At 43.9% G+C, this 14,955-nt stretch overlaps 1 protein-coding gene across 4 annotated transcripts in view; it reads right to left on the bottom strand.

The window, feature by feature from the left end:
* Positions 1 to 3,775: 3,775 nt before the first annotated feature.
* Positions 3,776 to 14,955, bottom strand: part of LOC107375715 (semaphorin-4G) — a 54,001-nt gene continuing 42,821 nt past the window's right edge. For all 4 annotated transcript variants that reach the window (XM_015944402.3, XM_054750124.2, XM_015944403.3 and 1 more), the window contains 5 exons: positions 14,795 to 14,910; positions 10,545 to 10,699; positions 10,130 to 10,188; positions 7,380 to 9,699; positions 3,776 to 4,564 (listed from right to left, as the gene is read on the bottom strand). In XM_015944402.3, the coding sequence (XP_015799888.3) occupies positions 8,729 to 9,699; positions 10,130 to 10,188; positions 10,545 to 10,699; positions 14,795 to 14,910 (1,301 nt within the window). In that variant the 3' untranslated portion in view covers positions 3,776 to 4,564; positions 7,380 to 8,728. The remainder of the gene's footprint in view (positions 4,565 to 7,379; positions 9,700 to 10,129; positions 10,189 to 10,544; positions 10,700 to 14,794; positions 14,911 to 14,955) is intronic.

Raw genomic sequence — 14,955 nt, 5'->3', positions numbered from 1 at the left:
CCAGAGGGGCAACCAGGAGCCCCGTCTCCCATCCTCATCGTTGGAAAAATTTTGTCAATCGCGTTGAGAGACCAGCTGACCAGGTCCATTTTAATAATTTCCAGTTTCCAGAAAAAATGCAGAAGTGCCGTACACCCAAAGACAGACAAAGAGCCTTGGGATAAGATAGGGAGGAGAGGAGGAAAAAAAGTGTCTGTACTCTCCAAGAGCCAGTATAATAATAATAATAATAATAATAATAATAATAATAACAACAATTATTATTATTATTATTATTATTATTATTATTATTATTATTATTATTTTAGCAGAACTTGTCTGTGTTGTTTTCTTTCATTCCGCTGAAGTAAAAAGGCATAAAACTTAGATTTAAGTGAAAATTTTTAAGTCACCGACTATTTTATGACTTTTCTGTATTTTTCCTGGAATAAAGGGACTGTTGCTCCAAAACTACCAGCAGGTGTCTCATGAATGTGCATGATATAAAAAAGTTACTACCACAACTGGGAGATGAACTCAGGCAAAACAGCATGCCACTAACCACTAGACTACCAAGTATAAATCAATGGTTGCTTAACATACATATCCTGTGGTGGCCATTATGTGTCTCTGTGGTCAGGACACATGGTTTCTATGGCGGTGTTTTGTGTCCAATGCATAAGTAATTTGTCAGAATATCCACTCTGGTAGCGGGGGAGCAGTCATCTGTGACATGAAGGTCACATTTTCAACAGCATCATGAAATCAAATGCTCTATTCCTGCAACTAGGAAAAAGTGGGCGTTACTGACCTACTTACAGAGGAGGCAGGTTTCAGATCAGAGACTAGCGTAGGAGCAGAGCCTGATGACGAACGTAGCTTCCATTGAGGCTTTTGCGGGGTTTTCAAAATTAAACTCAAAATTTGCAGTGGAAAATCACCCTGGCAGCAGCCAGATCTCTATGTCGCCACTCCTCGTGTCAAATCTACACATTTCGTTCAGGAACCTCTGCAGCAGAAACCATCATCTGAAAGAGGGAGGGCTATCTGGTAGAACATTTTGAGCTGATTGGAGGGCACGGAAGTCCTCTCCTGAGTTTGGAAAACTCCAAATCTCACAAGAGTTCATCTTGCAGCGCAAGGTTAGTGGAAAATGCGCGAATGCAGCAAAAACGGGTTTGGGGGTATTTTTCACGAGGAAATAACAATATATGGTAAAAAGCTCCCAAAAGTGATATTTTTATGATATGGCCCCTTTAAATAACAATGATTGTTTTTTCACTTTGGGGCGATGGTAGTACAGGAGCTAAGTGCTCTCCCCGTAATGGGAAGGTTGCGGGTTTGAGTCCCGCTCAGTCTGTCGCTGTTGTCGTGTCCTCGTCCTTAACCCACCTTGCCTGCTGGTGGTGTTTCAGACTCGCCTCTGTTAGTGCGCCCCAGGGCAGCTGTGGCTACAATGTAGCTCATCACCACCAGGATGTGAATGTGTGTGTGAATGACGATTGTGTTGTAAAGCACCTTAGGGGCTTCCATGACTTTAAAAGGTGCTATATCAAATACAGGCCATTTATTTCTAATATTTCAACCATTCTGAAAGATGTGCTGACATTGAAATAAGAAAAAAGCTTCATTATATTTAAATGTCATAGCTTCTTTTTTTCTTTCTTTCTCAGTTAAATTCCCTGTTTTAATGATTTGCAACTCATTCTATCCTTACTTGATTTAGAAAAAAATTCCAATTTGTCAATAAGGAAAATAACAAAGCTGCTATAAATATATAACGATTTAAATTTCCAGTGAGATATTTCTGCATGGAACCACAGATCTGATCACAGAAGTTTAAGTGTAGGCAAATAAAAATGAAACATTCATCGTCAGAACAGAAAAAAAAGCTCAATTTGTTGATTCTGATGAATCTAAGACGCTGTTACATAAATAACTGACCAGTCGTGATCGTCTGTTAATCACATGTAACCACAGCAGGTATCTGGCCCCGTTACGGATCACCCAGTGTGAATGACACACACTTCCTATTTCTGGTTATCTTTTGTGCTGCTGGTAACTCAAAACAACCAAGAAATTGTGTAAAATCTGGGTGTTTCCATCTGACACCGGCACATTATAAAGGTCACATGAAAGATCGGAAAATCTGTGGGTTGTATTCATCTACTTTGACGTTTCTGACAGAAAAAAAAGATTGGAAGTTAAAACGGATGCTCTATCACACACAAAAAAGAAATATTAAAATCCAGTATCACATGTTCTTTTTTCTTTGGTGTCATCCCAGGATGTCCTCTACAGCACGTGTGGGTTTTGTCAACAGCGCTGTCGTGTTGGCTCTCTACCAGTCCTGGGACGTCAAACTCCCAGAAATATTTTCCGCACCAGTCTGTGCCATACTGGAGGAACTTGGGCCTGCTTCCAGTTACAAAGCAGACATCTTTTTCTGAGGAGTTGACAATATTTACAGAGCAATACAGTCTATGCTGCCTTGCCTTGTTCATCGTCTACCAGGGGAGAAGATTATTTCACATCCCTGCAGGAGGCAGACTTTAAAGCTCTCATTTACCCTTTTTTAATACATTTGCAGTGATCGCTAGAATGAAAGAAAGCCTTGTGAGTCATTCTCTGTGGCGAAAAGCTCTGGCGCTCCTGTTTCAGGAAGTAAAAGTTAGCGGTAGAAGAGGGGAGCAGAAAACTGCAGGATTCCTCATTATCATTGCCGACATTCGGAATGCCTTCTCCAGGTCGGGAATGAACTCTTGCCTCTAGAGGAGAAGTTTCTCAGGGTCTGATTCATGAACAAGTGAAAGATGGAGCGAGAGATCCAAAGCTGAATTGGTGTTGCGTCTGCATGCGGGGATTGGACCGGTCTGCTGTCGTGAAGAGAGAGTTGAGCCAGAAGGCAAGGATTTCAATTTCACAAGCTTTGTTGACCAGAGAACAAGATCACGAATACAAAATGAGTTTTCTCCGAAGGGTGTCTGGGCTCTCTCTTAGAGATGGGGTGAGAAGCTCAGCCCTCTGTGAGGGGCTCGGACTAGATCTGCTGCACCTCCATATCAAGAGCAGCCAGTTGAGGTGGCTCAGGTATCTGGTTAGGATGCCTCCTGGATGTCTCCCTGATGGAAGTTTTCCAGGCATGTCCAACTGGGAGGAGATCCAAGGGAAGTCCAGAGGGACTATTTTTCTCTGCTGGCCAGGGAAACCCTTGGAATTCCCCCAAAGGAGCTGGCCTAAGTGGATGGAGAGAGGGAAGTCTGGACCTCACTTCTTAGGCTGCTGCCATTGCGACCTGACCTCGAACAAGAGGAGGAAAATTGATGGATATTCAGATATCTCGCCTCCAATTGGCTAACAGCTTTGGGACTCTTCCTCTGACTCCACTCACTCTGCAACGCTGATGTTTTATCTCCACTAATAACACAAACCTGAAGGAGTTCTGCCGTGTAGTTGAGTTGCAAATGCTAACAGTTAGCATCTACTAGCCGAGACGTGCTCCGCTCTCTTCTGGATGATAAATCGACAATAACAACCTCCTCTGGTCATGAGCCAGGATGGCTGAGTCCATTAATGCAAATTTTAGACAGTGACATAGATCTGTTTGATTTTTTTCTGACCCAAATGTTTCTCCATTTATTTTCTTTCTGCAGCTAAAGCAGGAAACGGGTGAAACAGAATTTTCACGTTCAGCCTACGCGTGAAACTCTGAGGGACCGAAAACGTTTCTCAAAAATAATAAGTAAAAGCACTTTCTCAGTTTTAAACTCAAGCAAGCAAGACAGACAAAAAAATAAACACTTAATGAATTTTTATTTAAATTTGTTATCACTGAAATGTGAATAAAACCACTGCTTTATTATTCCTTGTGTTCAGTTTAGGAAAATACGTTTCTGTGCGCTCAGGCACGGTGCTGCATGCAAAAACATATTAAAAAGTGAGAAAAAGCTCAACGGTTCACTAAGATATTAGGAAAAACTAACAATTATATATATTTTGGTGCATTTTCCTCCCATTAGTCATAAATATTAATTTCTGTAGTGCTGGCACAGCTTCTGCATGCTTTTAGCCACTGTGCTTCTATTAATAACAGCTTGTGCAACACAGAAAATTGGATATGTCTCACATGTGGCACTTTAACAACAAAAAATGTTAAAACATACATTGTGCAAAATTACTAAATAAATATATGCTTTTGTTTTAACATTTTAATACCCAAACGTTTGTTTTTTGCAACAAAAAAGGCTCACAAAGCATATTTAAGCATCAACCTTGGCACTTTTCTTTAATAATAAAATGAGCTGTCCTTGTTCTTCCTTTAACAACAGTGACAGAACAATGCTCATGCAGCAAGTGAGAAAAAAGGTCTAATAAGTATGCACCAAGCAGAGGCAAGGACACTCTGCACACAAAGAAGTGGTGCTGAAACCCTGGCGCACTAGCTAGCCCTTATAGAGCCTCACTTTTGACCCAGCTGTCTGTTTACGATGGCGAGTTTTGTTCCTCCGCTCATTAAAAGAACACCGACATGTGGAGCGAGAAGATCTCCCCGGGATGCATTTGAGCTGGCCTGTGGTCATCATACCTGCAAATGAGAAAGAGGAGAGAAATGAAAGAAAATCATGTCAGCAATCCCTCTCCCAGTCAGAGCACTGTATTGGTCTCAAACACTGCCAGAAATGTTGTTTGACCTGTACCACAGTGTGCTACAATCCAATTTTTATATAGGGGTTTATGTATGCCTGCTTTTGCATGATTTGTAATTGTTGTTATTTCTAATATTGAATGATTAAATTCCTCTGCTTACCATCATAAATGTCATTAAATGTCATTAAACAGGGGAACTAGGTAGTTTTGGCTTGCTTTTAGCACCCCCTAGTGTTTGTTTGTAGAACCAAAAGCAAAACCTATCTCCTCGCTGCATGTTTGTCTTTCTAACACCTAAAAGCTGGGCGTACACTGTGCGACTTTTTCACTTTTTTAAGCCGATTTTTCACTTGTGCGAGAATCCACAAGATCGGGGCGAGTTTTGCGCCGAGCGTCGTGTAGTGTATAGGGGGTTACGAGAGGCAATTAACACCACGTGGCCAGCTACCGATCAGCAATTGTGAGCTCGCACGGACTTCTGGAGTGTTGATATTTTGTTCGTTCCTCGTGAGGGTTGAAGCAGCGCAGCGAGCGGCTGCGACTCAAAAAGTACCAGAACCGCTCACGGCGCATGCGTAATCATGCGTCAACACCGCTCACCCACTATTTCCCTAATAACACACGTTGTTCATTTTTATTTCAACATGTCTTTTACACACAATGTCAAGGATTGTCAAGAAAGCATGTTCGTCACGTTCATGTCAAATTAAATTGATCACAAAACACATTTACTTTCTTTATATTGTTTTCCTCATCCAAACCCCATAAATCCCTGTGTGTCCTCCTGCAGCACTCCCGAAGGACAACAGGCAAGACAAGACAAAAAAGTCTGACGTGTTGTGTAAAAACTGCTATTTTTAGCATATTTTTAGGTCCGACGTGTTGCTACCAGACGTACAATGTGAGCACATGACTCGTGAGATCTGCTCGGAGAGGAAGTCGAACAGTTTGAGCTGAAGCTGAGTGCTACAAGTGAAAAAGTCGCTCAGTGTCCCCCCAGCTTTAATCTCCCCAGCCTTCCTTAGTGTCTATAGGAGTGACTCTTCACTAAATAAAACAAATCATCTAAAAACATGCAGGGAATGTGCTGGAAGCAGACTTCAGCACACATTTTTTCCAAGTCTCAAGAGAGCAGTCCATCAGTCTGAAGTTGCAAGTGCAACATTCTGGCGACAGGGGCTGGGTGGCCTTTCCTTAACCCTGTAAAGGGTCATTTTAGCACATACTGGCTCAAGAAAAAGATTATTTTTAAGTTATAAAGTATCCCTTTAAATAAGACACATTATGATTTTTTCCTTAGTTTAGAATGATTTTATGGTCGATAAAAACATGTTTATGAGGTTGTTTTGTACAAAATTCCTCTCACATAAAGCGATCTCAGCAGTTCTATTCTTGATTGTTTCGATACCTTCCAGAATGAGCCGTTTTTTGGGTTTTGCCACTTTTACCGGGTGTTTCAGCTGGTTGCATAATCATTGTGCCGCGTTGTCTGCGAAGAGTAGTATGCAGCAATTAGCCGCCCTTATAGTGGATAGGTGCGTTTCAATCAGTCATGTAGCATCGCATTTTCAACACATAGTGATGCATTTCTTTGCAAAATGTACACAATTAGTCTTGTTCTTTTACAGGCTACGCTTTATAATGCTTCAAGCCCAGCAGGTCAGATTAGGCCTGACAGGAAGTCAAACACAAAGGCAGTGTAAAATATCCAGAAACTTTCAAAATAAAAGTCATGTGCTATCCAGTCCAGTCGCCTAACTAGTAAAACAAAGTAGGTCGTTACTTGTGTGTAAGGTAAACAGAGCAGAACCACAGACCTTTCTGAATACATGCTGCCATCTTTTTCCTTGCTTGTTATCGTGTGAACTAACAAAATCATGAGTAGACTTTTAATTAACCAGTGATTTAGTGGTTTGGTGGACAAGATGTGTAGAACGCTTTCGCTGCTGTTTCGTGTCTCAAATGCTCCTGGCAGGAAGGGATACGCTGTTGAACTCACAGGTCAAATGTGTCTATTACGTTACGTAATGTGTATGGATGCATGCAACAAAAAAAAAGAGCGAGTAAGAAAACAGGCTGGAGCTGGCCAGACCCACCCGTCTCCTGCTCAGGCTGCCGTAAGCTAAGATGGTCTGTTATCCGGGAGGGGCTCTGAGTAGAGCTGCAGCTCCTCCAGCCTGCAGAGGTGGCAAGTGGTTCTAATTAAATTCCCCATTTGTGATGTCACAAATTGGGACTTTTTAAAACGGCGTGTTTTAAGTATATGATTCGTAAAGTCAAACATGAGTGAATTTTTTTTATACTCGTTTGGAGTGTTCATAGATGCAGTAGAGACCTACATGGCACATCACAAGGATGCAAAAGGTGAGGTCTGCATAATATGTCCCCTTTAATTATTGCTGCACTCTGACAGGAAATGAAACAAGAGCAGGCTGACAGAGAAAGTTGTGAGACCAAAGGGGACCGTGTCCACATCTATGTAAAAATAATATTCTCCATTACCCCATGTGCCAGTATCTGTGTGAATCACACTCCAGCAGCTGTTTTCATCTGGGAATCTCTAAACCTTCCCATAAACTAAAAGCAGCTGTCAAATCACCAAGCTGTTAGCAAACAAGTGAACATAAATCCAGTCAGCTGCTGCAGGAAACATTTGTGCCTTGGCTTCTTCCCTTCTTGACCCATATCTTAAAGTGTCTGTTTGACAGTGTCTTTTGCACGAGAACTGCTGAAAAAACAGTAAAACTATTAACCTTGGATGCTTTGGGTGCTCCTCAGTCTGCCGTTCAGTGCTGCAGTCTCCCGCTGAGCGTCACTCAGTGGCGCTCTCAGCCTCCGTTAAGACACAATCAGCGTTTCGCTTAGATCCATTGTGTCCAACAGCCTCCTGCAGACACAGTCATGAACTCCACAGAAGTGCTGAGTAAAGGGCAAAAACCTTCTTCTGGCCCATTTGAACTAAAATGTCCTTCAACTTTAACCAATGCACATCAAAACTGTTTCTTAAAGTGCATTAAAATCAGCATAACACTGACACTTTCCCATATAACATCCTGACAGCACCTGGTGATGTAATCACTATTTAATTAACTCTTGATAATATAATCTTGACATTTATAATATGATCATAATTACAAACAAAAATGCGTATTTATTATTGATCATTAACATTTAATTTAAAATTCTTTCCTTATAGAGTTTTATAAAATTCATACAGTAACAAAATCTGGTTAATAAGCAATAATAATACCAATAAGTAATGATTAGATCACCATTTTGAGCTGATGTAGTGTGCCTTCATAATTGGTTAGCAGTTCAAATGTCAGTATTTTATTTTGAAAATCTGGTTTGCAAGTCCCATCCAATCTTATCTTTCCCAGTTTTCCTGGTTGCACACAACTGCTGCAGCTGCTGCTGTGGTCCTCTGAGTCATTAAGCATCTTGTCCAGTGAGTCATCCCAACACACTCCCGTCATCTTGGAGAGCAGCTGGTGGTAGCAGAGCTGGAAGGCCTCCCTAAGTAGAACCTGCAGATGCTGAGCCTCTACTCTAAAATCCTGCAACCTGCAGTGCAGGATAAGAAACGTCCACAGAAGGAGAGAAATAAAATGCATGTATAAATATGTTGTATTTTTTTCTTTGTTCGCTTCATTTTCATTCATGTTTATACTAGGTAAATGAATGGCATGTTTTAAAAATGCACTAGCCATCAGCACAGTTGTCAGTGCAAACAAGCATTGGCTAGCTGCCCCAATAGTCTAAATCGACTCTTCACGTGGATTCCCATAAGCTCCGCTCCTTGTTAGGATTTGTTTATCCTGCTTTATCTTTGTGGATCAGTGATGATTTCAGCTGCTTATCCCGGCCTCGTTTCTCAGATCGGACTGTCTCTCCAGGCAGCATTCAGGTGAGGTAGATTAAGATTTATTTCAGTTTCATGCTTTAGCCCATCACAGGGGCTTGTAATTTACATTGTGTTGTGGTGTCAGGAATGTCTAAATGTGTATCTATTTATAAAAAAATCCAAAGTAAATAACGACACTCGTTGCTTTAGTCCACGACGATGAGTCGCATTAGGCACAGGTTGGCTCCTCCCCTTTCTCTACACAGAGCTCTCATCCGGCCTGGGCAGCAGCTGAGTGTTTTTCCTCTTCTCTAAGATCCTGTTGAGCTCATCTGCAAAAGAGTAGAAGAGCGGGGATGTGTTTTCAGAGTCGCTTTGCCTCAGCAGCACGTAGCTGTTCCCGTTCATCCTCCTCAGAACGCTGGGCAACGTGGCCGACAGCCCGTTCGGAAAGTCAAACTCCGGGGAGGAAAATTGCGGCGTAGGAGGGAGAGGCGGGGCTGGGGGTGGAGGCTCTTTACCGAGGGAGGTGTGACCTTCACCTGGGACAACTTGCAGAAAGCCTTCATCTATGATGTCGCCATTACGTCGCTTAGAAACGCCGTTACAGAGGCCGTTGCAGTGACTCGAGACGGTCTTCGGCTCCATGTTGGAGGAGTTTCTGTGATGCTTTCTGCTCCTGCTGCTCCTCTTGCTGATCGGGTGTGCTGCAGTTGCTGCACGCAAACAGTACTTTCCTCTTTGGCCGACTCGTAAGCAGAAGCCCACATAAACAAGGACAACAGTGAGGACCACGCAGAGCGCTCCGAGGACGGTGATGAGGGACAGGTAGATGGCCTCCATTTTCCTGGGAGACAGCAGGAGGAGCGGTGACCGGGGCCCCTCAGATAGGGAAGATTGGGTCGGTGCTGGCCGGGTGGTAAAGAGACTGTGAGTTGGCTCAACAAGTGGAGGAGGCGGCACATCCAGGTTGATGCTCACATTGTATGTTACCACAGCAACCTTGACAGTGTTCTCAACAGCGTAGCAGGTGTACAGACCGCTCTGGTCCTCTCGGGCCTTGATAATCAGCAGCCCGTCCGTGCCGGTCCTGAAACCCGAGTTGAGGTTGTAGCCCTGCACCTCGGTACCGTCCTTCGTCCAAAGGGGCGTCGCCAGGTTAGAGCTGAGCTCACACTGCAGAAGGACATCATCGTCAACCCGCACAGAGCGGCTCCGCTGGACGACATCTGGACTACCGGAAAGCAAAGAGAAGTTAGTCTTTAACTCATAATTACTTAACATTTATCACTTTATTAGAGGTTGTCCAGGCTTATCTTGACACGAGGGCCAATTAAAACATCACCCCGTACAGAGAACAAGACCGAGGAGGCAGATGATGCTATATTTCATCAGATTGAAACTGATAAGTGGCGAGAAGGCATTTTCCTGCTCTGAATATCAAACAGATTTCCCTCCATAGATGGCAAAGATGTGATTAAAGACGGGAGGAGAGGTTTTTACCAACGCCGTGAACATAATCAACTTTCAAAGAGCCCTTCACTCCATCTCATAACAACTCTGGATCTTTTGAATCTCACATTTTCTACTTTTAATCGTCTTTCTACATGTCAAATGCAAAGTTTTTTTCATGCAGCATCAGATGAGATTTCTGCTTACCGTACGGTATTTGCTCACATCCACTTTTGCCATGCAGGATGTCTTGGATTAAAGCGGACCTGTGAAAAGATAGAAAATATAACAATGAGTGCATTAATGCAGATGAGCATTCTGCTTCTTCCTGTCTTGTAATTCCTGCTGTTGAAATGTGATTTATCACTGTCTTTTAATATCATTCACAACTCCTTTCTACTGACACAGCATTTCTACATCAATTCCAACTCATTAAGCGCACAGCTGCATGTTTACTATTACAGCAGCATGATTACACAACTGTTCTCTGAGCTGACACTGTGACAGGACACTGTGATATTGCAGGTAACTTAGGTCAGAGTAAACACATTTTTTAAAAATGCAGGTTGGTGCACTTGCAGCACTGCAGTCACCTGATCCAACCACGGATTTCATCGCTCACCTGTCTGCCTGAGTCAACACATCCACACACTCGGCTCCGTTCCAGGCGCAGTGAGGGTCTCTGGCAAAAACGCAGTCATAGCAGGAAGCATACCTGCGACAGTTTGAGAGCGGCAGCTGAATGACACCTGAAGGCGAGCCCACGTAGACGCTCATCTGAAAGAGAAAGATGGTTTTATTAATGCGAGACAGCAGTTAATGTGGAAATGTAAGGATCTGTGTGAACTAACTACACTTTAAGGAATGTATTAGCTTCCATATGCAGGAAAAAGGAATGAAAATGTTTCTTCTTTTACATTAATTATTAATTTGGGCACTAAGAGCTAACATTTAAAGGAGTTTGAAGTAAAAATGACATCCAGTGGTCAGATGTGGATGCTGCGGCACATGTATCAAAACAAATGAGCAACTGTTACCAGTTATGGATCAGCACCAGAAAATTCTAGGCGACAAGCAAAGTTCTATACAATAGGTTAATGAGTAGATATTTACATTTCACTGTAATATTCAGTTGTTGGAAATAAAAAAATTTGCTTGAGATACTTTTAGAGCTGACAATTTTTTATTTGTTGCTAATAGCATTGTTAGCTTAATATTAGCCTCTACCCTTCTTTACCTGATATTAGAATAAAACAAAAACTTTCTTTTGCTTCTGGGCCACTCCTTTCACAGGCTTCGATCCTGTCCAAAATGTTGATGCCGGCTGGTGTCAAATTAAGGGTGCAGTGTGTAAGAATATAGTGAGAACTTTACAGTAAGAAAATCCCGAAGGAGTCTTAAGGTTTCAGTCATTTTGAGGATGGTTATACTGAAACATATTTCATATCCAGCTAACTGTGGAGATTGTCAGTTTTTCTCCTTTCAAAACAAAAGAAGGAGAGACGTTATTACTGCTTACCATCAGTGAGTGGGGGGTTGCCGTGTCTCCTGCTAATACTGCAGCGCCGACAATTGTAATTTGACGACGGCCGGCAAAAAGCTGCAGAGTTGTTTAAAGTAGTTGAAGTTACCAAATTTTACCCCAGGATGTAATTTTTACCTCCTTTCTACATAATGCAGCTTTAAAAAAGCTGAAGCAGTGTTTTCCGTCTGAGACTTGGCAACCCTGCACGCTCAAATAAGATGTTATTATTGTCAAATATGTTATTATTTTAAAAAAAGGTTCTGGTCAATTAAAAGTAAAAGTGTGCACAAATAGTCAAATATTGTCCAACAAATTCAATCTAAAGGTGCTGAACACTTGTTTAATCCCCCCCAATGTGACCCCCCCCCCCCCCCCCCCCCCCGGAGCCAGGCCTGGAGGTAGGGCACGTTGGTGAGCGCCTGGTGGCCGGGCTTTCACCCATGGAGTCCGGCAGGGCACAGCCCGAAGAGGAAACGTGGGTCCCACTTCCCATGGGCTCACCACTCGTGGGAGGGGCCAAAGGGGTCGGGTGCAGTGTGTGACGGGTGGTAGTCGAAGGCGGGGACCTTGGCGGTCTGATCCTCGGCTACAGAAGCTGGCTCTTGGCACATGGAATGTCACCTCTCTGGTGGGGAAGGAGCCTGAGTTGGTGTGTGAGGTTGAGAGGTTCCGACTAGATATAGTCTGACTCACCTCAACGCATGGCTCTGGCTCTGGAACCAGTTTCCTTGAGAAGGGTTGGACTTTCTACCACTCTGGAGTTGCTTCCACTGAGAGGCACCAAGCAGGGGTGGGTTTACTAGTTGCCTCCAATCTTGGTGCCTGTACGTTGGGGTTTAACCCAGTGAATGAGAGGTTAGCCTCCCTCCGCCTACGTGTGGGGGGACGGGTTTTGACTGTGGTCTGTGCTTCTGCACCAAACTACAGTTCAGAATACCCACCCTTTATGGAGACCTTGGAGGGGGTGCTGGAAAGCGCTCCTTCTGGTGACTCCAGTGATCTTCTTCCGGCACTCGCAGAGTACAGACGCTTCTGCTTTTGCTCCCTTATCTTTTTTTCCCAAGGCTCTTTGTCCTGTCTGCCGACAGAGCGCTTCTCTGCATTTCTTCTGAAAAACCCTATTTTTTAGAATGGACTTAATTAATTGGTCATTCAACGCGATTGATAAGATTTTTTCTACGATGAGAATGGAGGAGGGGGCTCCCACTTGCCCGCAAGGGACACACGCAGCGGGATATATGCTCGATTTCTGGAGGGAGTGGAAGATCGTATGCCTCTCTCAGCTGTCCATTGAGGATGTCGAAGATGTGTGGATAATTGGCCTGATGATCACTGGATTTCTTCTGATTGGAGTGGGAGGATATCTGGTCTTCTGGAAATTTGGGAAGACGGGAGCGATTGGAGGGCGACCCGCACCCACGGAAAGCACCGTCCGTGTGGAGACCTCACAGACTGGGACGGTACTCGAGGTGAATCGTAAGCTGGACAATGTTCTAGCTGCGATACCAGTATTAGTGCGCAAAATGGATGTCATCTCGGAGAGGGTCACTGGACGGTGTGGAGATGTTTAAAACCTGAATAGGCTTCACTGGAGGACTTGAATGATCAGTTACAGACTTCAAGGCAGAGAGAAAAATTATCTCTGCCTGACCCAAACAAAGTCTTATTATCGGAATCTGACGCCATGGCAGCCTTGTGAATGCCAACAACAAACCCCCACGAAGGAATGCAGACAGATGCTGTGAAAACCCGTCAGTGAGGAAGCAGAGTCTGGGGACTTTGGGTTGGCCTCTTAAATCTCTGGTGCTGAGGTCACTGAGGTGGTTCAAAAGCTCCTTGATGGCTAGGTTCCGGGGGTGGATGAGATCCGCCCGGAGTTCCTTAAGGCTCTGGATGTTGTGGGGCTGTGTTGGCTAACGCGGCTCTGCAATATCGCGTGGACATCGGGGGCAGACCCACTGGACTGGCAGACCGGGATGGTGGTCCCCTTATTTAAAAAGGGGGACCGCAGGTTGTGTTCCAACTACAGGGGATCACACTCCTGAGCCTTCCTGGTAAGGTCTATTCAGGGGTTCTGGAGAGGAGGGTCCGTCGGATTGTTGAATCTCAGATTCAGGAGGAGCAATGTGGTTTTCGACCTGGCCGTAGAACACTGGACCAGCTCTATACCCTTAGGGGGATCCTGGAGGGTGCGTGGGAATTTGCCCAACCAGTCTACATGTGTTTTGTGGATTTGGAGAAGGAGTTTGACCGCGTCCCTCGGGGGGCCCTGTGGGGGGTACTCCGGGGGTATGGGGTACCAGGCCCTCTGATACGGGCTGTTAGGTCCCTGTATGACCGGTGTCAGAGCTTGGTCTGCATTGCCGGCAGTAAGTCGGGCTCGTTCCCAGTGAGAGTTTGACTCCGCTAAGGCTACCCTTTGTCACCGATTCTATTCATAACCTTTATGGACAGGATTTCTAGGCGCAGCCAAGGTGTGGAGGGCATCCGTTTTGGTGGGCTGAGGATCAGGTCGCTGCTTTTTGTAAATGATGTGGTCCTGTTGGCTTCATCAGAACGTGATCTTCAGCTTTCGCTGGAGCAGTTCGCAGGCAAGTGTGAAGCAGCTGGGATGAGAATCAGCTCCTCTGAATCTGAGACCATGGTCTTGATTCGGAAAAGGGTAGAATGCCTTCTCCGGGTCAGGGATGAGGCCCTGCCCCCAAGTGGAGTGGTTTAAGTATCTCGGGGTCTTGTTCACGAGGGAAAACTGGAGCGTGAGATCGATAGGCAGATTGGTGCTGCATCTGCAGTGATGCGGGCGTTGTACCGGTCTGTCGTGGTGAAGAGAGAGCTGAGTCAGAAGGCGAAGCTCTCGATTTACCGGTCGATCTACGTTCCTACCCTCATCTATGGTCATGAGCTTTGGGTAGTGACCGAAAGAACGATAATCCGAAATAATAATTTAAAAAAAAATTTCATTGAACCTTCTCCTTTAAGTGAATAATCTAATTCAGAGGAAATACTAATGTAAGTTAATAATGTTTAACTTTTTATTAAAACATCTTTATATTTTGTAGAATTTTTGTTGTTAGGTCATTTTTTTTCCCGATTAAGTTCTGTTCATGCTTCAATGAGATATAACGAATAAACCAAGCAGTTAACCTGCAAGTTAAAGGATTAACCAAGTTATGTTAACTGGTTTAATTCAACCTAGTTGCTCAAGTGTAAAGAGCAAATACATTGTTGTACATTGTTATGTAAAAAGTAAATGTATATTACCCTTTACACTTAAGCAACTAGGTTTGGTGGAACCAGTTAACATAACTCGGTTAAGTAAATTCAACCATTCATTTCTTACAGTGTACCTGCTTTTTGGATAGCAGCAGATTATCGACAGGCTGCGGTTCCTCAAACAGCTGAACCTCTTCAATAATGTGCAGCTGCCCTTCAATGTCTACAGCTTTGTGCAACCAGCCTTCATCTAAAAAGAACATCAAAAAATTAAGACATGGAATTAATGTCTGTG

Source organism: Nothobranchius furzeri, chromosome 12 (genome assembly GCF_043380555.1).
Source record: "Nothobranchius furzeri strain GRZ-AD chromosome 12, NfurGRZ-RIMD1, whole genome shotgun sequence".
NCBI lineage: Eukaryota > Metazoa > Chordata > Actinopteri > Cyprinodontiformes > Nothobranchiidae > Nothobranchius > Nothobranchius furzeri.
Note: the sequence above shows the minus strand (reverse complement) of the source record. Positions and strands in the feature narration are given on the sequence as shown.